At 43.9% G+C, this 23,710-nt stretch overlaps 2 protein-coding genes across 2 annotated transcripts in view; both read left to right on the top strand.

Moving 5' to 3' along the window:
• Positions 1-17,797, top strand: part of LOC309547860 (uncharacterized protein) — a gene marked incomplete at both ends in the record, with an annotated part of 82,705 nt that extends 64,908 nt beyond the window's left edge. The window contains one exon of the mRNA XM_082247862.1: positions 17,705-17,797. Coding sequence (XP_082103988.1) covers positions 17,705-17,797 — 93 coding nt within the window. The remainder of the gene's footprint in view (positions 1-17,704) is intronic.
• Positions 1-23,710, top strand: part of LOC309545764 (uncharacterized protein) — a gene marked incomplete at its 5' end in the record, with an annotated part of 733,676 nt that overhangs the window by 285,630 nt on the left and 424,336 nt on the right. The window lies entirely within an intron of this gene.

Genomic DNA, 23,710 nt, shown 5'->3' with positions numbered 1-23,710 from the left:
TTCTTCTTCCACTGTAGGTGGCGCCCAACCAGAGTGAGATCACAGCCTGGAGAGGAAGTCAGGGGAAACGTGGTCTCTCTGTGGCTTCCTGGACTCAGTGTGTAATAAAGGGTCCTGGAGCCATTTTTTTTAATGGTTTTTATTTTTTTGTTTACATGTTTTAAAAATCATTTTATGGTCTGAAGATTACTTAAAACCCCCCCAATATATTATATATCTATTGACAGCAGACACCCTAGAGAATAAAATGTTGGTAGCTCTAATTTATTTATGTTACATGATATTAGAGCAATGCTTTATAAAAGGCAAAATTTCAGTAATAAATACATTAAAGTTATTTCTTGGCACATAAATGCAATTTAACCTCTTTAGCTTCAGAAGGTCCCCCCCCTTCATGACCAGGGCATTTTTTACTATTCTGCACTGCGCTACTTTAACTTCCAATTGCACGGTCATGCAGCACTGTACCCAAATTAAGTTTACATAATTTTTTTCACCAAAACAAAGATTTTATTTGGTGATATTTGCTAACTACTGGGGTTTTTATTTTTTATTATATAAATGATACATTTGGAAGAAAAATAAACATTTTCTACTTTCTATTATAAAAAAAAATATCCAATAAAATCAATTTTTTTCATAAATTTAAGGAATATATATATATATTTTTTTACCAAAGACATGTAGCAGAATACAATACAGTCTACAAACTATGGGATATATACTGGAATTTACACAGTTTTTACTTTCTGACTGAATATTACATTTTTTGAGGTGCTAAAAGACCACAGCAGTACATAAACCCCCAAAATGACCCCTTTTTGGAATGTAGACGCCCCAGAGATATTTGGCATGGAAGATTTTATTTCTAAAAGGTTTTTGAATATGACAAAAAAACATGTTTTTCTTTTTTGTACACAAAGTTGTCCCTTTAATGAGATATTTCTCACACAAGCCATGGATATATGTGACATTACACCCCAAAACACATTCTGCTACTTCTCCTGAGTATGGGGATCCCACATGTGAGAGACTTTTTGGCAGTCTAGCCACATACAGGTCCCCAAAATCCAATGACTACCCGTATTTTGTTTCCTCACTACCTATCACAGTTTCGGAGGTCCTAAAATGCCAGGATAGAACAAACACCCCCCACATTTTTGGAAAGTAGACACCCCAAAGTATTGAATAAGAGGCATGGTGAGTGTTTTGCAGATCTCATTTTTGTCACAAGGTTTTTAAAAAATGAAAAAAAAAAAATAAAAAGTCCATGCGGCGGCCTGCCTGTGTGATATAGCGGCAGCAGCTGCTGCTCTCCCTGTCAGGCTTCACCAGTCCAGCACTGTGCAGAGGGATCATCCCATCCAAAGAGGGATCTCCATCCAGGTGGATGATAAACACTGACATGTGGTTTGGATGAGTCTTTAAGTATCTGATTTTGTGAGTACATAAACGCATGTACATGGGAGTAAACACAACGCAATGTGACTCTGGGGACAAAACACAAGTTTGTCTCCTTTGATCCCCTGTCCTTCCCAATGCTAAAAAATGCACTGAGAACGCATGTAAACGCACATGTGGAAATTCATGAGAAACGTGCAGTTCCTGGTGTGACCGGACCCTTACAGGGAAAACTTTTATTTGGGGGTGACGTTTGGTGACAATGTGATCAGTTACACCCACTTATGTTTTATTTCACCATTACTTTTCTTTTATATCAGTGTTTTCACTTCAGTACATGAAATAATCTGATATCTGAGGGAAATCTGAGAGCGATATGAAGACTTTGTGGCGTTATATTGTATGTTCATATGTCTGTGTGTACATCAGACCGAAAAGAGGGACAGAGAAATATGGAGTCCTACAAGGGAGAGTGATGGGAGATATGATAAAATACAATCTCATTACCTCCTCCGCTGATACTTCCAGCAACGTCTCCTCTATAATTCCTCCCACATAGTTACATAGTTAGTGAGGTTGAAAAAAGACATCAGTCCATCCAGTTCAACCTATGATGTGTGTGTGTGTTTGCTGTTAACCATACATTGTATACCCCTGTATGTTGTACATTGTATACCCCTGTATGTTGTACATTGTATACCCCTGTATGTTGTACATTGTATACCCCTGTATGTTGTGGTCTTTAAGGTGCCCATCTAATAGTTTTTTGAAACTATCGATGCTCCCCGCTGATACGACTGCTTGTGGAAGAGAATTCCACATCCTTACCGCCCTTACAGTGAAGAACCCCTTACGCATTTTAAGGTTAAACCGCCTTTCCTCTAGTTTTAGTGAGTGGCCACGTGTCTTATTGTATTCCCTTACTCTGAATAGTTTCCTCCCTATGCTAGGGTCGCCAGTACAGTATTTGTACATTGATATCATATCCCCCCTCAATCATCTCTTCTCTAGAGAGAATAGGTTCAGTGCTTGTAGTCTTTCCTCATAGCTGATGTCCAGCATTCCCCTAATTATTTTTGTTGCCCTTCTCTGGACTCTTTCCAATTCCAGCACATCCTTCCTGAGGACCGGTGCCCAGAACTGGACAGCATACTCCAGATGTGGCCGGACCAGAGTCTTGTAGAGCGGGAGAATAATCTCTTTATTTCCCCTTTTTTATACATCCCAGTATTCTGTTGGCTTTGCTTGAAGCTGCTTGGCATTGCATGCCACTGCCAAGCCTGTTGTCTACCAGTACCCCCAGGTCTTTTTCCATCCTAGACTCCCCCAGAGGTCCCCCCCCCCCCAGTGAGTAGCTTGTTTTCTGGTTTCTGGCCCCCAAGTACATTACTTTACATTTATCAACATTAAACCTCATCTGCCATGTAGTTGCCCACCCCGTTATTTTGTTCAGGTCCGCTTGTAAGGTTTCCACATCCTGCATAGAAGATATTGGCATGCTTAGTTTAGTTTCATCCGCAAATACTCAGATTTTGATTGATATCCCCTCCTCTAGATCATTTATGAATAAATTAAACAGGATTGGTCCCAGGACCGAACCTTGGGGGACCCCACTTTCCACACCCGCCCAATCCGAGTACTCCCCATTAATCATCACCCTCTGTACTCTCCCCTGGAGCCAGTTCTCTATCCAGGTACTCACCTTATGGTCCATACCTACCTTCCTTAGTTTGTACAGTAAGCGTTTGTGGGGAACGGTGTCAAAGGCCTTTGCAAAGTCCAGATACACCACATCCACAGGCTTACCTTTATCTAGGTGGCAGCTCACTTCATCGTAGAAGGTTAATAGATTGGTTTGGCAAGAACGATTTTTCATAAATCCATGCTGATTATTACTAATTATATTGTTTTCATTACTAAAGTCTTGTATGTGGTCCCTTAACATCCCCTCCAAAATCTTGCAGACTACAGATGTTAGGCTGACCGGTCTATAGTTACCGGGATACACCACGGCCCCTTTTTAAATATTGGTACTACGTTGGCCTTTTTCCAATCTGCTGGCACCATACCCGTCACATGGAGCTTCCTGTCTGTTTCTTACCTCACTTCCGGTCTGTACCTCACTTCCTGTCTTGCAGAGAGACTTCCTGTCTCTGTATAAGTGAGATCACCACCTTGTGGAGATCAGAAGAACTGCAGCCACAAGAAGTATCACAGGAAACTAAAACCAAAGTGTGTACAATTAAAGCAAGATTTATTAATTTCTTGACCTCTGGAAGGTTTTACCCCCTTCATGTCCAGGGCTTGTTTTCCAATTCAGTACTGTGCTACTTTAACCACTTCAGTACCGGGAACATTTACCTCCTTCCTGCCTGCCCAGGTTAGATTTTAGCTTTCAGAGCTGTCACAATTTGAATGACAATTACGTGGTCTAATGGGTCTATTGTACCTATTAGAAATTTGTATCATTTTTCCCACACAAATAGAGTGTTATTTTGATGGTATTTAATCACCACTGGGTCTTTTATTGTTTGCTAAATAAATGAAAAACTACAGAAAATTTTGAAAAAAAAAATATTTTCTGTTACTGTTATTACATTTTGAAAATTAATAATCTTCCTTCAGAAATTTAGACCAAAATGTATTCTGCTAATTTTTGATGAAAATGACCCAAATCAGTGTATATTATTTAGTCTGTAGGAAAGATATCGAGTCTACAAAGTACTGTATAAGTAACTATTGAAAATCAATCAATCCTGATGTACTGACGGCCGATCTCATTTCTTCAGGCTTGAAAATGCCAGGACAATACAAATACCCCCCCCCAATTATAACTTTTGGAAAGTAAAAAGTCCAAGGTATTTAGTAAGAGGCATGGCAAGTTTTTTAAAGTTATAATTTTTTGTCACAATTTTTGGGAAAATTAAAAAAACATTTATTTTTCATATTTTTTTTAGCATTTTGTCATCCTCACCATAGTTTCCATGATCACCATCACACCCATTTTCATATAATGGGTGTGATGGTGATCATGGACACTAACTGGTGACAGTATGTAAAAAAAAAAATATATATATATATATATATATAAATAAATAATATTTTTTCAGTTATTACTTTTTTTCATAATTTTTTTTTTTTAAATTATGATTGTTTATACCAGTACATTTTACTAATATGATCAACCATTTTTACTGAATGAAACTGATTAATTTTGTCTGTTTTGTTATGATTAGCTGTAATTGGTCACTTTATTCACATTGTACAGATGGGCTGTGATTGACCCTGTCTGTACCATGTGATCATTGTGACCAATCACAGCTAGCTACACAAATGTACACAATGGATGGCATGAAAGAAAGCCATCCAGTGTTTACAAATGTCACGTGATCTGCTGTGATTGGTCACAGTGATCACATGGTACAGGTAATGAGCTGATACACTGATCAGTCATCGATGGATGCAGCAGAGAACACGGGCATATGATGAATCTGGTTTTTGGACCAATATGACTGCAATTGATTATTTTTGCAATGCCCATGTTAAGGGTTAGGCCCAAAAAGTCTTACATTCAGATAAAATCCCAATAAATGTATATTAATTGGTTTGTGTGAAAGTTATATGGTCTACAAATGATGGTGAATATACTGGAATTTACGCAGTTTTACTTTCTGGTGGCCTATCACATTTCTTGAGGCAGTAAAATGTAGTGGTGCTGCAGCCCAGTCAGAGGAAGGTAGCTGACAGACACGTCACCAGAAGTCAAATCATGTGTGCAGGGTCTGAGTCGGGAACCATGACACCAGGGGTGGCCGGATATCACAGAAGCATTGGGAGAGTGACTGTTACCTGACCTCCTGGCCAGCGGAGGACACCAAAGAGCAGCTGCATGGCACTGGCAAGGACTCCGAGTTCTAAACAATACCACCCACAGCCTGCCCACTGCTGAAGAGAGGAGAGCCCAGATGAGATGGACGATGAAGTCAAGAAGAGGTACGGATCAGGATGCATCTGATCTACATCAAGCTGTCTGTGTGGGGGATGGGAGGAAGGGAGTGTTAGTAGGGAAGGAAGTAGGAATTAGGTAGGTCAGTTTATGAGTCAGGTAGGTCACTGTATGTGTCAGGTAGGTCAGTGTAGGGGCGAGGTAGGTTGGTGTAGTGGTCAGGTAGGTCAGTGTAAGGGTGGGGTAAGTTAGTGTAGGGGGCAGGCAGGTCAGTGTAGTGGTTTGGTAGGTCAGTTTAGGTAGGTCAGTGTAGAGGCAGGTAGGTCAGGGTAGGGGTGAGGTAGGTTGTGTAGTGGTCAGGTAGGTCAGTATAAGGGTGGGGTAGGTTAGTGTAGGGGGCAGGCAGGTCAGTGTAGTGGTTTGGTAGGTCAGTTTAGGTAGGTCAGTGTAGAGGCAGGTAGGTCATATGCATTACATGGGCAGGGCAAAGGTGGTGGAGTCAAGAGCATAGCCAAGGGGGGCGGCAAAATTAAGTTTCGCCTAGGGTGTCAAAAATCCTTGCACCAGCCCTGGGTCTGTGGACCAATATGACTGCAATTCATTATTTTTTTGTAATGCTCATATTAAGGGTGAGTTCCAAAGGAGTCTTAAATTCAGAAATAGTGACAGGTTTCTTCTCGATTGGCCTGGCAAGGTATGCGTTTGGCGGTGATGTACTGGTCAGCATAAAGATTAGTTTGGTCCAAAATCAAATTAAAAAGGTCTCTGCTGAAAAAACAGCTAAAAAAAAAGTCAGGGGGGTTGTTAAGTTTGCCGTTTCCATCTGAACCCTGAGCTGAGCTGTGAATGTGGGGAGAGGGTAATGGGTGCTGCTGAATCTGGGGGCAGCCAATTAGAGTTCACAAGCACCTCTGAATGGACTCTACAGGCCTGTGCTTGAAATCTTGGTGGCTGTGCTTGCACTCCGCTATTAGTGCCGGCCTCCTCACCAGCTTGTACTGCACTTCTGGGACTCTCCACATCACCATGGGATACTGCAGTGCTGGTGTGTAAAAGGCCAGGATGTACGAGGCCTCTGGAGCAGCGCTAGTACTGGCACTCTGCTGCATATGAGCATAACTCTGCTTTTCTAGCACCTCAGTAACCTGGGGTTGGGTACGTCTGATCTTAGCAGGGACATCTTCTCCATCGTCTGAGCTCCCTGTCAGGGTGCCGCTGCTTTCCACAGGCTCATGTTCTGAGCCGGATTCTGATAGAGAGGATTCCCCTTCACTCTCATCTGTCATACTCAGAATCCTGTAGGCCTCCTCACTAGTGGACCTTTCTTTGGACATTTTGGGCAGTAAATTTACAGGTACCTAGTGCGACTCACGGGAAAAAGAGCTCCTGGCTGTCAGTGATGGTTTGTGTGCTAGAAATAAAATTTACCTGCTAGTGCTGCAGAGATCAGGCCTGATCTTTCTAACACTGCGGTTTTGTGTACAATGTATCAGAGGTGGCAGTGATCAGAGAACGGGGCTGATCCCACTAACACTGCATTTTTGGGGAGACTATACTATTGGGGACACTGGTATAGTTCTGTTTGTGATCAATATACTGATCCATGTTCAGACTCTATATCAATATTGGTGGTTATAGTGTGACTTTGATAATGTTTTTGGCAATAAAGGAGTTAAATGTGGATGGTGATAGTGTGGCGGACAATCTGACACTATCTGGGAGGGACACTGACTGACTCTGATGTTATCTGAAGTCACTAGTGACACTAATACAGTGATCAGTGAAAATGCTGTACACTGTACTAATGACACTGTGAGAGGGCAGTGAAAGGGTTACCTGGAGGGCGATCAAGGGGTTAAATGTGCCTCACTAAGTGTGTGGAAGTGTAAATGTGCTGATTGGAGTCACACAGGTCTGCTTTCTTCTCTCTCTGAACAGAAAAGGGCTCAGAGAGAGAGAAGAACGGTGCAGTTCCTGTGTCTGTGATTACAAAACATTGACACGGCTGATCTGTGATTCCGTACAGCCAATCAGCAGGTCCAGGCCAAAAATCATTGGCTGGGACCTGCTGACCGACTTGTGCTGCACTGAATGACAGCACAGATGGGGTGGTGGGAGCGCCCCCTACCTGGAAATGCTGGATGTCATCTATGTACCTCATCCAGCACAGCGGGGCCGCTCGGCCGCAGTAAGAAGGCAGTGGGCGGTCCACAAGCAGTGAAAATGTCACCTATTGATAATTTTGGGCGCTGTAATTCTCCCAGTCTCATGGACACACACAGGATTTGTATCCTTTTACTCCACACAACTTCATCTTTTATTTTCTACAAACAATGTGGTATTATATTGTGCTTTGTCTGCACTAACATTTATTGGAACGTATAGTTTACTGAAAATGTAGAACTGATAAAAAGTTACACAAATATTGTGTGACCGAAAAAATTGCAACCACCATCTTTTTATTCTACAGGGTCTCCGCTTTCAGAAAATATATCAAATTTTGGTCGTTTTTTTTTTAACTACCATCTACTCACTGTGCTATAGTCACACTGGAGGGGGAGGGGCAGTAGTGACAATTTCTTCTTCTTTGTTCAGTCACAGGAGGGGGCAGGGTGGTGACCAATCTGAATTCCTTATACAGTGCAGAGAAAAGTGAGGTCACAACCTGGCTCTGCTGTCTAGCAGGGGGAGATAAATAACATAACTGGCTGAACAGAATAACATTCATACAAATAGGTAGAAAAGTTTACACAGATTTATTTATAAGTAAAATGTCTCCATGGAGTCTGTCCGCGTCTGCCTTGAGGTTACAAGGTAGGAGGAAATTCAGAACAGGATTAGAATCGGCAACTAGAGGGAAGAAATACTACCAATGAATTCCTTAAAGTGAACTGAAAAGACGGTCCTCTTATTTAACCACTTGCTGACTGTATACTGTATATATATGGCGGCAGAGTGACTCTCCCAGGCAAAACCACGTCTGGGTACGTCATTTGCCTGGGAGGAGGTAGGGGGCGAGTGTGTGCCGGCAGCGGCGCGCTCCCATCCCCAATCGTCAGCGGGGAAGCTGGCGCGTGTGTCAGGCGGCTCCGACTGTCACCTGACACCCACGATCACTCCCCGCTGAGAGAGAAGGACGGTCGGATGTTGTAAACACAGCCGCCCGTCCTTCTCCCTGCAATGATCACAGAGCTCATGTGATCCTTCTATATAGGATTGCATGTCTCTCTGATCATTTCACAACCCCCCCACAGTTAGAATCACTCCCCTAGACTTACATTTAACCCCTTGATCACCAACAGTGTTAACCCCTTCCCTGCCAATGGCATTAGTACAGTGACAGTGCAAATACACCAAAAAAAATCTCTATTTGTGGGAAAAAGGACGTCAATTTTATTTGGTTACAGCGTCGCACGACTGCGCAATTGTCAGTTAAAGTAACGCAGTGCCGAATGGAAAAATAGGGCCTGGTCATTAAAGGGGGAAAATCCTTCCAGTCCAGAAGTGGTTAAACAAGGCCCATCCCTAGGAGAAACAAACTGTAATAAAATGTATAAAAACGATGGAAAAAAGTACCATTAATCTACTCATCTTACCCCTAGAGGAACCCTATAGGATCTGTAAGTAGCTGGGATCCCCCACCCTGCACAGCCAGACACCCCGAATCTTCCCTATATATAACACTGATATCTGTACACTGAGTGGCACTCCGTATAAAGATGTCAGTGTTATATATGCAGGTAGGTACCAGCACTCAGTGTACACATATCAGTCTTATACAGTATATAGGGAATAGCACTCACTATGTATATAGAAATCAGGGTTATTAGATATGGGATAGGGAATAGCACCTGGGGGATGGGCAATGGGCAGGAACACTCAGCCTTGCTGGTATAGAATAAAGCAGAGTGACACTAAACTGCTGGGCTGGCGATCACACACTGACCTGCTGCACACAAGGCGGGTTGCTAGCTCTGAGATGACTCCGCTCTGCAGTGCCTTCTGCCACCTCCAGCTCTCTAAGTTCAGCACTGGCTGTCCCCCATGGTGGGGATGTGGACGGTAGCCCCACCCCTCTGCTGAATTCCACAGAGGGAGAGGTGGCCGGAGTGGCTGCCGCTGCTACCATCCCCATGGCTCCACCATCGCTCTCTCATCCCGGCCAGCACCTGAGTCCTCTCCCAGCACTGCAGAAACCGTCATAAAGAATGCCATGCTTCCTTCAGGCTTAAACCTCTCTTCTGCATATTCAGCTGTGGGCACCTCCAGGAGTGGACTGAGCCTCTTTTAGGGCCCCCCTACTGACCCTCAGACAGTGCCAGAGTGCCCAAATGGGCAATCCGCCCCTAGACCTAAGAGATACAATCAGCTTGTCACCCATTCCACCAGACTTCTATAACTGGAAGATTACATTTTTGGGTGGATGTGTTGTAGAAGAACCCAGACCACAGTATTGTGAGGTGAAAATATAATCCAACTTTATTAATCATATATATGTGACACTTTACCAACAGAAGAAAAGAGATAGATTGTTTACATTTCAAGGATATATTTATACCATTTATATCATCTATGCTAAGAAACTGATTATCATATGACACGCCCTCATTAATACCAGCCCCGCCCACTTATGTAATCCTCTAAACATCCAAATCCCTGTAAATTCCCAGAAGACACTTTCATCTTTTATCCATAACAAGCTCATTGGGTAGAAGATAACCCCCGAGCCCCTCCTACTCATTCCCACACAACAAGTCCATGTCACCATCTACAAGGTTAGAGGACCTGAAGGAGAACAACTAAACTAAAGTTTAAACAAATTAAAGTAAAACACTGCAAATAAAAACAAACAAACCACAAAACAAATTTTATACCCCCAGTTCCCATATACATATGGAAATGTCAGTGTTGGGTGCGGTTATGTAGGAAAACAACAATCACACGACACATCTTACATATCGCTGCTCACACCGCCAACTAATCTTCCATCAGCTCATTTCCTACTGTTACAACCTCTTGTAACACCTGCCGCACCCCATTAGATTGTAAGCTCTTCTGAGCAAGGCCCTCTTAATCCTCTTGCATTTTATTGTATTGTAACTGTATTGTCTCCCTCTAACATTGTAAAGCGCTGCGTAAACTGCGGGCGCTATAGAAATCCTGACCAATAATAATAATATTTGTGTGCCATAAAATTACCCTTACTGTATTTTTACAGAAAATATGCATTTGATAAACAGCTGTGCTAATATTGTGTGACATAAAAAATTGCAACTACCCCCATTTTATTCTCCAGGGTCTCTGATTTCAGAAAATATATAATGTTTGGGGTTTTAGCTAAATGTGAATTTAACCATGTGAGTAAAAAAGTAAAATCAAGAAACAACAACAGTAATGTATAAAATTATTATCAAAACTATAATAGTAACTAAAGGCTTAAGAAGCAAACCCCCCATATTACTCAACCAAGTTCCAACTAAACCCATCCAAGAAAATGGATTCCACTTCCTCCCATCCAGGTGACAGTTGGATCTCCTTTACCTTGTGTAGATGTCTCCTTCTGAGATCCTCATGATATAAAATAAATGTATAGTGAGGTACAGATTGCTGTTAGGAGGGGATAGATAGCAATGCCCACATCCCCTGTAACTGAACTGTATAGAAATAACCCTCTAGTGGGATTTTTAGATCATTAATTACAACATAATTAAAAGTTACTACAAAAGGCTTTATTAGTACAATGCATGTAAAAGAAACATTCGTGTTCAGATAAAATACCAAATCGGACAGAGAAAGACTCCCACACGAGTCCTTAGGACAGATAAATGTGGTTATTTCTCTACATTCATCCATATTACTACTTGCAACCGCTTTGCTATTTTATCTGAGCACGAATGTTTCTTTTACATGCATCGTACTAATAAAGCCTTTTGTAGTAACTTTTAATTATGTTGTAATTAATGATCTAAAAATCCCACTAGAAGTTGGAGGCTATACAGTTATTATAAATGTACAACACTCTCTATGTGACACCAGATTGTAGACTCCACCTTGGGCTTCCCAGAGATAGTCAGCAGCCATGCAGTTCTGTGACACCACCTTAGGTGATGGAGACACTTCTGCTGTCAGCTCTGCTATAACATCAATGGTCTCATTGGTTATCTGATCCATGACTCCAGTACACGGGTTCATCCTAATTATCTTAGATTACTTAGATTCCCTATCCCGTCTATGAAGGGATCACTGCATAAAATATTTCCACTCCAGAGAAAATGTTTCTTCTCACTGGAAGGCCAGGGGAGTATTGGGAGAAATTGAGGCTCTTACAGATATGGGAGGGGCAACATAACCTAAAGTACAGCTATGGGTGGAATTGAAGAGAAGACATTTTAGGGGGCTCCTTCCATGCAAGAAGCAAATGTTATCTGGAGGGACAAGAAATCCATTGGATCAATACGGATTAAACATTCTGCAATTACATTGATAAACCATGAAACGTTACTGGCCCGGGATTGGCTCTCCTATTGATAGTAAAGTAAGTGAGACTCCCCTTGGCAGTGTTATTAATGGAATTTAAGAAACCATGTGAAATGTTTCTCCCAAATCCAAAAAAAATGAACCACTTGGGTAGGTACCCATCCTAACATTCCTAATATGAGTTTGTAGTCCCGGCTACTACAGGAAAGATGTGGGCAATCATTTACACATTTTACAGCAGGACAGTAAATATCAGAACACAATTCATACATAAGACCAACAGCAGGAAGTCTGCTAACTTAATGTGTAATGCAATCGGTCATTAGCTTTGCCGGAGTTCCCTCTGCAACATCGTTTTATCACCTGTTATGTCTATAGATTTGTTAATTTCAGTCAAAAAAAAAGATGAAGATGAGAATTGTGAGGAAAACAGTTCAATCATTGGTGCTTATTAGGGTTGAGCGGACACCTAGATGTCCGTGTTCGACGGGTTCGGCCGAACTTTAAAAAAAAGTCCGGGTCCGTGTCCCGGACTTTTACCGAACTTTTCCCGGACACCGAACCCCATTGAAGTCAATGGGGACCCGAACTTTAAGGCACTAAAATGGCTCTAAAACACCAAAGGAAAGGGCTAGAGTGCTGCAAATGGCAGCAAAACGTAATTAAGAGCATGGCAAGTGCTCTGCAAACAAATGTGGATAGGGAAATAACTTAAAACAACAAAAAAAAACAGAAAAATAAAACAATGTTCTTCTTCATCTCTGAAGGACGAGGCCCATATGGAGTAGGAGGGAGGTTGAGGTGGTGGTGGATGTGGCGGTGACATAGGCGTGCGCACAGGGTGTGCTGGGTGTGCCTGGGCACACCCTAATCACCTAGGGCACATAGCATTGCCAGTGAGGAGATGGGAAAGATCTCCCTGGGACCTGCTCTGCTCTATTTCTCCTTGCCTACAGGTACATGGCCCCGATACATTACTCTCCCTGCTGGCAAACACATGCATGTGTATTTCAACTTTGGGGTGCACACCTTAATGCAATAGGCTGCGCACACCTATGGGCGGTGTAGGTGGAAGCGGCGGTGGAGGAGGACCAGGGCCGGATTAACAGCATCATGGGCTTGGTGCTGAGGATTTTGAAGGGCCTTAAGGGCCGTGCCTTGCCATGCACCCAGAGGAGGAAGGGTGCAGCCATGCATGCCTAATTCAACATGGGATGCTGTCTCTGAAGCCCATAAACACATCCATGCATCGCCAACTGTCCCTCCTTGTCCGGCCTTCACGCTGTGTGGGGAGGTTCTGAGGGTGCTGCCTGGGGAAGCGAGCATAGAAGCCAGACTTCTGTGTTTACAAGTGACAGAAGAGCGGTAACAGTGAATATGGCCAACCCGGGGCCTATATAAAAGGTAGGGGCCTGGAGCTGCAGCTCCAATAGACCCTACATTAATCTGGCCCTGAGGAGGAGGACAAGGTAGCCAACACTGCTTCTTTTCAAAAATTTTAAATGAGGGTACACCCCAAAAGAGTGAGAAAGAGCAAAAATGGAACAATGGGTGGGTAAGGTCGGTATCCATTGCTATTCTGCATAAGGTACGGAAAAGTCCCGTGGGATCCATGCCTGGTTCATTTTAATGAACGTGAGCTTGTCCACATTGTCTCTGGACAGGCGGCTGCGCTTGTCTGTTATAACGCCCCCAGCCGTGCTAAATACCCGTTCAGATAATACACTGGCTGCAGGGCACGCCAGCACCTCCAAGGCGTAAAGGGCAAGCTCAGGCCATGTGCCCAATTTGGAGACCCAGAAGTTGAAGGGGGCAGACCCGTCATTCACTACATGTAGGCGTGTGCACACATACTGCTCCACCATGTTGGTAAAATGCTGCCTCCTGCTAAGACGTTCCATCTGAGCTGCTGGTGCTGCTGTTTGTTGTGGCGTGCTGACAAAGCTTTTCCACATTTCGGCCATGCTAACCCTGCCTTCTGAGGTGCTGGCGGTGCCCTGGTTGCGTTGGCGACCTCCTCCTCCTCTGCCTTGTGCTTCCACTGTGGCCCCGCTGTCAGATGGGAATGCCAGCAGCATGGCGTCTACCAGCGTGCGCTTGTACTCGCGCATCTTGCGATCGCGCTCCAGTGAGTGAATTAAGGACGGTACGTTGTCCTTGTAACGGGGATCCAGCAGCGTGGCCACCCAGTAATCAGCACAAGTTAGAATGTGGGCAACTCGGCGGTCGTTGTGGAGACACTGCAGCATGTAATCGCTCATGTGTGCCAGGCTGCCCAGAGGCAACGAAAGGCTGTCCTCTGTGGGAGGTGTATCGTCCGTGTCCTCTGTATCCCCCCAGCCACGCACCAGTGATGGCCATGAGCTGGCCTGGGTGCCACCCTGCTGTGAACATGGTTCCATCTCCTCCTCCAGCTCCTCCTCCTCCTCATCCTCCTCATCCTCCAGAACTGTGCCCCTGCTGGACAATTGCGTCCCTGGCGTTTGCGTGTGCAGGAACCCACCCTCGGAGCCCCTTGCGAATGACTGCCCTGAAAGCCTTGGAAATGTTACCTCTTCATCCTCCTCCTCCTCCTCATCCTGTGCCACATCCTCTTCCATCATCGCCCGAATTGTTTTTTCAAGGAGGCATAGAAGTGGGATAGTTAAGCTGAGAACGGCGTCATTGCCACTGGCCATGTTGGTGGAGTACTCAAAACAGCGCAACAAGGCACACAGGTCTCGCATGGAGGCCCAGTTAAATTAAATAGCGGAATAGAAAATATGATCCAAAAAAAGTGTATGTATATCACACGTACACAACCACACTGGGCCCCAATTACTATTGTTTGTACCCCTAAAAGGCTAGATGAGGAGTAGGGGGAGTATGGAACAGGCAGCACCCTCAAACCTTCAGAAGTATGAGATGAACCCCAACAACTTGGAAAGGTGGATCTCTCTCACACGTACCAACACAGACTATCCCCCAATTTAACTGATCCCCAAAGGTTTTTGATTAAATAGCGGAATAGAAAATATGATCCAAAAAAAGTGTATGTATATCACACGTACACAACCACACTAGGCCCCAATTACTATTGTTTGTACCCCTAAAAGGCTAGATGAGGAGTAGGGGGGGTATGGAACAGGCAGCACCCTCAAACCTTCAGAAGTATGAGATGAACCCCAACAACTTGGAAAGGTGGATCTCTCTCACACGTACCAACACAGACTATCCCCCAATTTAACTGATCCCCAAAGGTTTTTGATTAAATAGCGGAATAGAAAATATGATCCAAAAAAAGTGTATGTATATCACACGTACACAACCACACTAGGCCCCAATTACTATTGTTTGTACCCCTAAAAGGCTAGGAGTAGGGGGAGTATGGAACAGGCAGCACCCTCAAATCTTCAGAAGTATGAGATTGTGTTCACTGTACCCCACAAAGATTGAGTTCACTGCACCCCACAATGATTGTGTTCACTGCACCCCACAAAGATTGAGTTCACTGCACCCCACAAAGATTCTGTTCACTGTACCCCACAAAGATTGTGTTCACTGCACCCTAAAAGGATGTTGTTCACTGCACCCCACAAAGATTGTGTTCACTGCACCCTAAAAGGATGTTGTTCACTGCACCCCAAAAAGATTGTGTTCACTGTACCCCCCCAAAGATTGTGTTCACTGCACCCCACAAAGATTGTGTTCACTGCACCCCAAAAAGATTGTGTTCACTGTACCCCCCAAAGATTGTGTTCACTGCACCCCAAAAAGATTGTGTTCACTGTACCCCCCAAAGATTGTGTTCACTGCACCCCACAAAGATTCTGTTCACTGTACCCCACAAAGATTGTGTTCACTGCACCCCAAAAAGATTGTGTTCACTGTACCCCCCCAAAGATTGTGTTCACTGCACCCCACAAAGATTCTGTTCACTGCACCCCACAAAGGATTTTGTTCACTGCACCCCAAAAAGATTGTGTTCACTGCACCCCAAAAAGGATTTTGATCACTGCACCCCAAAAAGGATGTTGTTCACTGCACCCCAAAAATGATTTTGTTCACTCCACCCCAAAAAGATTGTGTTCACTGCACCCCACAAAGATTGTGTTCACTGCACCCCAAAAAGATTGTGTTCACTGTACCCCCCAAAGATTGTGTTCACTGCACCCCACAAAGATTCTGTTCACTGTACCCCACAAAGATTGTGTTCACTGCACCCCAAAAAGATTGTGTTCACTGCACCCCAAAAAGGATGTTGTTCACTGCACCCCAAAAATGATTTTGTTCACTCCACCCCAAAAAGATTGTGTTCACTGCACCCCACAAAGATTGTGTTCACTGCACCCCAAAAAGATTGTGTTCACTGTACCCCCCAAAGATTGTGTTCACTGCACCCCACAAAGATTCTGTTCACTGTACCCCACAAAGATTGTGTTCACTGCACCCCAAAAAGATTGTGTTCACTGCACCCCAAAAAGGATGTTGTTCACTGCACCCCAAAAAGGATGTTGTTCACTCCACCCCAAAAAGATTGTGTTCACTGCACCCCACAAAGATTGTGTTCACTGCACCCCAAAAAGATTGTGTTCACTGCACCCCAAAAATGATTTTGTTCACTGCACCCCAAAAAGGATTTTGTTCACTGCACCCCAAAAAGGATGTTGTTCACTCCACCCCAAAAAGATTGTGTTCACTGCACCCCACAAAGGATTTTGTTCACTGCACCCCAAAAAGATTGTGTTCACTGCACCCCAAAAAGGATGTTGTTCACTGCACCCCAAAAAGGATTTTGTTCACTGCACCCCAAAAAGATTGTGTTCACTGCACCCCACAAAGGATTTTGTTCACTGCACCCCACAAAGATTGTGTTCACTGCACACCAAAAAGGATTGTGTTCACTGCACCCCAAAAAGATTTTGTTCACTGCACCCCAAAAAGATTGTGTTCACTGCAGCCCAAAAAGATTGTGTTCACTGCAGCCCAAAAAGATTGTGTTCACTGCAGCCCAAAAAGATTGTGTTCACTGCAGCCCAAAAAGATTGTGTTCACTGCAGCTCACACACAGAAAAATGGATGTGGATCACTGACACCTGCCTATCTCCAATCCCACACCACACAGCAATATCGATTGTAGTTTGTAGAACACAGTTTCCCTAAAATTCAGCAGACTCTGTCCCTAACAGGATTGAGAAGAGATCGTAGATCAGGATTGAGTGCAGATTCACCCCACCCCCCACACAGCAATATCGATTGTAGTTTGTAGAAGACACTGACCCTATAATTCAGCAGACTCTATCCCTAAAATGCCTACAACTCGCCCTGCCTAAACACTCCAACCTGTCCCTCAATTCTATCCGGACACAAATGGTTTTTTCCTGCCTATCTTTCCCTAATCAGCAGCCAGCACATTGATGTGTGCTCTGTCCCTTAGCTAAGCAGCAGAATGACGCTGCTGCGGCGGCTGCCTCGAACTTATAAAGACTTGGTCACATGCTTCAGACGGCCAATCACAGCTACTAAGACATTTGCAGGCATGGCTGGGATGGCTTAAGGCACACCAGTTAAACGATTGTTGATTGGCTGTTGAAAGCCCGCCATGAAAAGAGCGCCAAAGCATGCAAAACCCGGAAATAAAACGACCGAACACGGATTTTTACCCGAACATACAGTAAAGTGTCCGTGTCCGTGTTCGGGTAAAAAAAATCCAATTATTCGGTACGAACACGAATAATACAGTCTGTGTTCGCTCAACACTAGTGCTTATCTGAAAAAATGTCCCTGTGATATATGCACAGGCCTTTTAGGTGTGCATCCATCCATTACATTCCTGTTTGCTCACAGATATTAGTTTGCATTTTTTTAAAGTAGCATTTTATCTTTTCAATTCTTCCCTAGATTGTTAGAGGAGATTGGGGTTGTGAAACTAATGGGGCATTTGCAAGTAATTTAATATCCTCCTTTTTCCCAAAGTTTAATCTCTTCAACTAAAGCTTGTGAACCCTCTGGTGAAATATTAGCCCAGCATTAGCTTTGTCACATTCAGAGCACTAATAGGTCTTCTCCCCACTGTGAATCCTCTTGTGTGTGATAAGGTTTGACTTAAGTGTAAAAGCTTTGCCACATTCAGAACACTGATATGGCTTCTCTCCACTGTGAACCCTCTGGTGTGTGATAAGATGACCCTTTGTTGTAAAAGCTTTGCCACATTCAGAACAATGATATGGCTTCTCTCCACTGTGAACCCTCTGGTGTGTGATAAGTTCTTTCTTGGTTGTAAACGCTTTGCCACATTCAGAACACTGATATGGCTTCTCTCCAGTGTGAATCATCTGGTGTGTGATAAGAGAACTCTTTGTTGTAAAAGATTTGCCACATTCAGAGCAATAATATGGCTTCTCTCCACTGTGAACCCTCTGGTGTGTGATAAGTTCATGCTTGGTTGTAAACGCTTTGCCACATTCAGAACACTGATATGGCTTCTCTCCAGTGTGAATCCTTTGGTGTTTGATAAGTTCATACTTGGTTGTAAACGCTTTGCCACATTCAGAACACTGATATGGCTTCTCTCCAGTGTGAACCCTCTGGTGTGTGATAAGTTTATACTTGGTTGTAAACGCTTTGCCACATTCAGAACACTGATATGGCTTCTCTCCAGTGTGAATCCTCTGGTGTTTGATAAGATTACCCTTTGTTGTAAAAGCTTTGCCACATTCAGAACAATGATATGCCTTCTCTCCACTATGAACCCTCTGGTGTGGGATAAGTTCTTGCTTGGTTGTAAACACTTTGCCACATTCAGAACACTGATATGGCTTCTCTCCAGTGTGAATCCTCTGGTGTTTGATAAGATGACCCTTTGTTGTAAAAGCTTTGCCACATTCAGAACAATAATATGGCTTCTCTCCACTGTGAACCCTCTGGTGTGTGACAAGTTCATGCTTGGTTGTAAATGCTTTGCCACATTCAGAACACTGATATGGCTTCTCTCCAGTGTGAACCCTCTGGTGTGTGATAAGTTCATACTTGGTTGTAAATGCTTTGCCACATTCAGAACACTGATATGGCTTCTCTCCAGTGTGAATCCTCTGGTGTTTGATAAGATTACCCTTTGTTGTAAAAGATTTGCCACATTCTGAACAATAATATGGCTTCGCTCCACTGTGAATCATTTGGTGTGTGATAAGCTTTGACTTTTGTGTAAAAGCTTTGTCACATTCAAAACATTGATATGAATTCACTCCATTGTAAACCTCCTGGTGTGTGACATGTTTTGCTTCCATTGTAATGTTTCCAAACAAGAAATATCTTCTGAAATGACTTCTCTTATGTATTTATGGGTTGAACTTTACTGTACAGCCATTGTCACTTCCAGAATACTGAAATTACTTCTCTCCTGTTGTCCTCTGAGGCTGGATCAATGTTGAAGATCCAAAGCATTTGTTCCTTTAGAACACGGATATGACTTGTGTCCTGTGTGAATCCTCCAGTGAATTGTGATTAAGACTTTCAGTCACATAAGACACCCATATGGCTCATTTCCCATGTGGCTCAGCTGAATTGATGAAGTCCAAAATGATCGAAAACTTAGTTCATAAATCCACCTGTACAAAAAAATAAAAAAGTCAGAATTCTTTAAGAAAAACGACTGAATAAAGTTTCTTTCTTTATGAACCTTCATTATTAAATATATCTAATATATAGAAACAATATGTACAATATTATACAAGTTTAAATATTTGTATTTTATTTTACTGTGGACACTATATTATTCCCATTGGTTGGTAAAATAGACAATTTATTACAATTTCCAGCAGGAGAATCTCATTCTTTGTTCTCATTCAGAGAAATGTGCTTCATATTGATGGGGGAATGTGCTTGGGTTTTATTTGCTGGTGTATTATTATTATTATACAGGATTTATATAGCGCCAGCAGTTTATGCAGCGCTTTACAATGGGGAAGACAACACAGTTACAATACAATTCAATACTGGAGGAATTGGATGACCCTGTTCCTTAGAGCTTACAATCTAGGTGTATTCAGCAAGTGTGTTTAAAATTCTAAAAATTGCAGACTTAAATGCAAACCTCTTTGGAATCATCAGGAGGCGAATCTTGAAAATCAATTCTCTTCATTTTCAAAGCTAATTATTCCTAATAATCTTCCTTGCACTTCAGGAATGTGGTGAGATCTTACTAACCCTGGAAATCCACAGACACACTGTAGGGGATCCATGCATCTCCATTTCAGTGAGATAGAAGATCTGACTACACCTATAAGGTGAATGAGCAGTCATTTTTTTATATCGGGTCTTAGAAAGGGGGGTCATTCTGGTTAGATGTTTGTTATCTTTGAATTTCTCTCCAAAATGCGTATCAGAGGACATTCCCAGAATATATGTAATAGAATTCTCCTGGCATTATTTCACCTCTAACAGGTCGGAGAGGTTGTGGGGAAATGTTTGAGTAAAAGAGTGGGGACTGTATACCATCTGGTCAGAATGTTATATCCGGACTCCTGGACACTGCTGGGAAAGGAGCATTTGTGAGCAAAGAATAGAATATGATTAGTGTTGAGCGAACACGGACTGTATTATTCGGGTCCGTACCGGATAATTGGATTTTTGCTACCCGGACATGGACCCGAACACTTTACTGTATGTTCGGGTTTAAAATCCGTGTTTGGTAATTTTATTTCCTGTTTTGTATGTAATGGCGCGCTTTTAATGGCGGGCTTTCAACAGCCAATCAACAAGCGTTTAACTGGTGTGCCTTAAGCCATCCCAGCCATGCCTACAAATGTATTAGTAGCTGTGATTGGCCATCTGAAGCATGTGACCATGTTTTTATAAGTTCGAGAGCCCCAGCGCGCTGCGTAATTCTGCTGTAGTTTAGGGACAGAGCACACATCATACGTGCTGGCTGCTGATTAGGGAAAGACAGTGATTCTGTGAAAAATTTTGTCGGAAAAGAATGCAGGGTCAGGTCGGAATGCAGGCAGGGAGAGTTATTAGAGCATTTTAGGGCGAGGCTGGAGAAATTAGGCGGGGACAGAACAATCGTCCGTTAGCGATCTACATAGAATTTGCAGTGTGGGGGGTGGTGCAGTGAACGATCTTTTTGCCCTCACTTGAGCCCACTGAGGAGGAGGAGGAGGAGGAGGGAGAAAAAAATATATTTTTATCTGTCTGTTGTGTGCAGCGTTCAGCTATATTTTACTACAGATTGCTGTTCTAATCTGCTATTAAAAAATCAAGTTAAAGGGGAATTTTTTATTTTTTTTCCCCCTTCATAGCCTGCTTGCTGCTGAGCTGAGCTGCCCGTGACATAAGACACTGCTGTGTTCACATGTGCTATTGAGTGATTTTCAATTTTATACACTTTTTTCTATTCCACTATTCAATATACACCCTTTTGGGTTAAAAAAAATTAAATTGTGGCATAGTCTGTACTAATCTGCTATTTAAAAATTACAAAGTGAAAGGGGAATTTTTTTTTTTTTTTTTCCTTCATAGCCTGCTTGCTGCTGAGCTGACCGTGACATAAGACACTGCTGTGTTCACATGTGCTATTGAAAAATCACCAATTTTATATCATATTTTCTATTCCGCTATTCAATCTACACCCTTTTGGGGTAAAAAAAAAAATGTAATTGCAGCATAGTCTGTATCGGTACGTGTGAGAGGCATCTTCCACCGCCGAGGATTGCAGGGTGCTTGAGTTTGCCTCCTGTTCCGAATTCCTCCTACTCCTCATCCTGCCTGTAGGGTACAAAAAAATTGTAATCGGGGCCTAGTCTGTGTTTGTACGTGTGAGATACACCGTTTTATAAAATTTTTTCTATTCCGCTATTCAATATACACCGTTTTGGGGTGAAAAAAAATTAAATTGCGGCATACTTTGCATATTTGACTGCGAGATACACCCGTGCGATACTGTTCTTGTTTTGTTCCGCTATTCAATAAACACCTTTCTAGGGCAAGATCATAAAGTACAGAAATATGAGGAGACCGTCAAATAGGGGCCGTGGCCTGGGTCGAGGTGCTGCTGGTAGAGCTCCTGTTGCAAGGAGAGGACGTGGTCGATCTGTGCCAGCTACACGCACAAGTGAAACACCGTCCTCAAGTGTGAGTAGGCGACAGAACCTGCAGCAGAATTTGGTAGGACATCATGCGCCTCTACAAGTGTTGAGGCCAGAACAAGTAGAGGCGATAGTAGATTGGTTTGCTGCTGACAGTGCCTCCAGTTCCTTCACATTGTCTCCCACCCAGTCTACTGTCTCCCACCCAGTCTGCTGCAGAAAGGTTAGAGTTGGCACCTGCAGCCAATGTCCAACCGTCTTTCACCTCACCCCCTTGCAAATCAGGCAAGCAGTCTGAGCCCCAAGTCATGCAGCAGTCTCTTCTTTTTGATGACTCTGTCAGCAGGGTTTCCCAGGGCCATCCACCTAGCCCTGCCCCAGAAGTGGAAGAGATTGAGTGCAGCGATGCCCAACCACTTATTTCTCAAGATGAGTACATGGAAGGACCATCACAGCACACTTCCGATGATGACGAAACGCAGGTGCCAACTGCTGTGGCACTCAGAATTGTGGAGACCAACAAGGAGGGCAGGGGTGAAGACTGGGTGGAAGAAGATGTGGAGGACGATGAGGTCCTTGACCCCACATGGAATGAAGGTCATGCAGGTGACCTGAGTAGTTAAGAGGAAGAGGAGGTGGTCGCACAGAGCCACCAGCACAGCAGAAGAGGGAGCAGGGTGCAGAAACAGAGCAGCCAGGCCCTAGACACTACACCTGCTACTGCCCAATGCAGCAAGGGACCGAGCGCACCAAAGCCAGCTCAAAGGAGTTCTCTAGCGTGGAAGTTCTTCAGAAAATGTTCTGATGACAGGACACGAGTGGTTTGCACCCTGTGCAATCGGAGCCTGAAGCGAGGCATAAACCTTCTCAACCTTAGCACAACCTGCATGATCAGGCATCTAAGTGCAAAGCACAAGTTGCAGTGGAGTAGACACCTTCAAAACCAAGAAAGGTCTCTGGCTCCTCCTGCTTCCTCTCCTGCTGCAGTCTCAGCCTCTTCATCTACCTCTGTAGTGATACCGGCACCTGCCACCCCGCAAACAGACAATCTGTCAGCAACACCACCACCTGGGTCTCCACAATGTCCCGTGGAAGCGTCCAGCTTTCCATCTCCAAAACACTTCAGAGGAAGAGGAAGTACCCCCCTACCCACCAGCGATCTCTGGCCCTGAATGCCAGCATTTCAAAATTCGTAGCCTTTGAAATGCTGTCATTCCGTCTGGTGGAGACGCACAGTTTTAAAAGCCTTATGTCGGTGGCTGTCCCACAGTACGTCATGCCCAGCCGCCACTACTTTTCCAGGCAAGCCATCCCTTCCCTGCACAACCAAGTGGGTGAAAAATCAGGTGTGCGCTGCGCAACGCCATCTGTGGCAAGGTCCACCTAACTACCGATACATGGACCAGTAAGCACGGTCAGGGGCGTTATATCTCCCTAACGGCACACTGGGTAAATGCAGTGGCGGATGGGCCTGAGGCGGATAGCAATTTGGCGCATGTCCTTCCACCACCGAGGATTGCAGGGCACTTCAGTTTGCCTCCTGTTCCTAACTCCTCCTACTCCGCTTCCTCATCCTCTACCGCCTCCTCATCCGGTCAGCGTAACACCTTCACCACCAACTTCAGCACAGCCAGGGGTAAACGACAGCAGGCAGTTTTAAAACTTGCCTGTTTGGGGGAAAGCCACACACCGCGCAGGAGTTGTGGAGGAGTATGGAACAGCAGATAAATGAGTGGTTGCTGCCAGCGAGCCTCAAGCCCAGCCTGGTGGTGTGCGATAACGGACAAAATCTCAGAGCAGCTCTGGGCCTAGCCGGTTTGAC

Source organism: Pelophylax lessonae (assembly GCF_965119305.1).
Source record: "Pelophylax lessonae genome assembly, chromosome: 2".
Lineage (NCBI taxonomy): Eukaryota > Metazoa > Chordata > Amphibia > Anura > Ranidae > Pelophylax > Pelophylax lessonae.
Note: the sequence above shows the minus strand (reverse complement) of the source record. Positions and strands in the feature narration are given on the sequence as shown.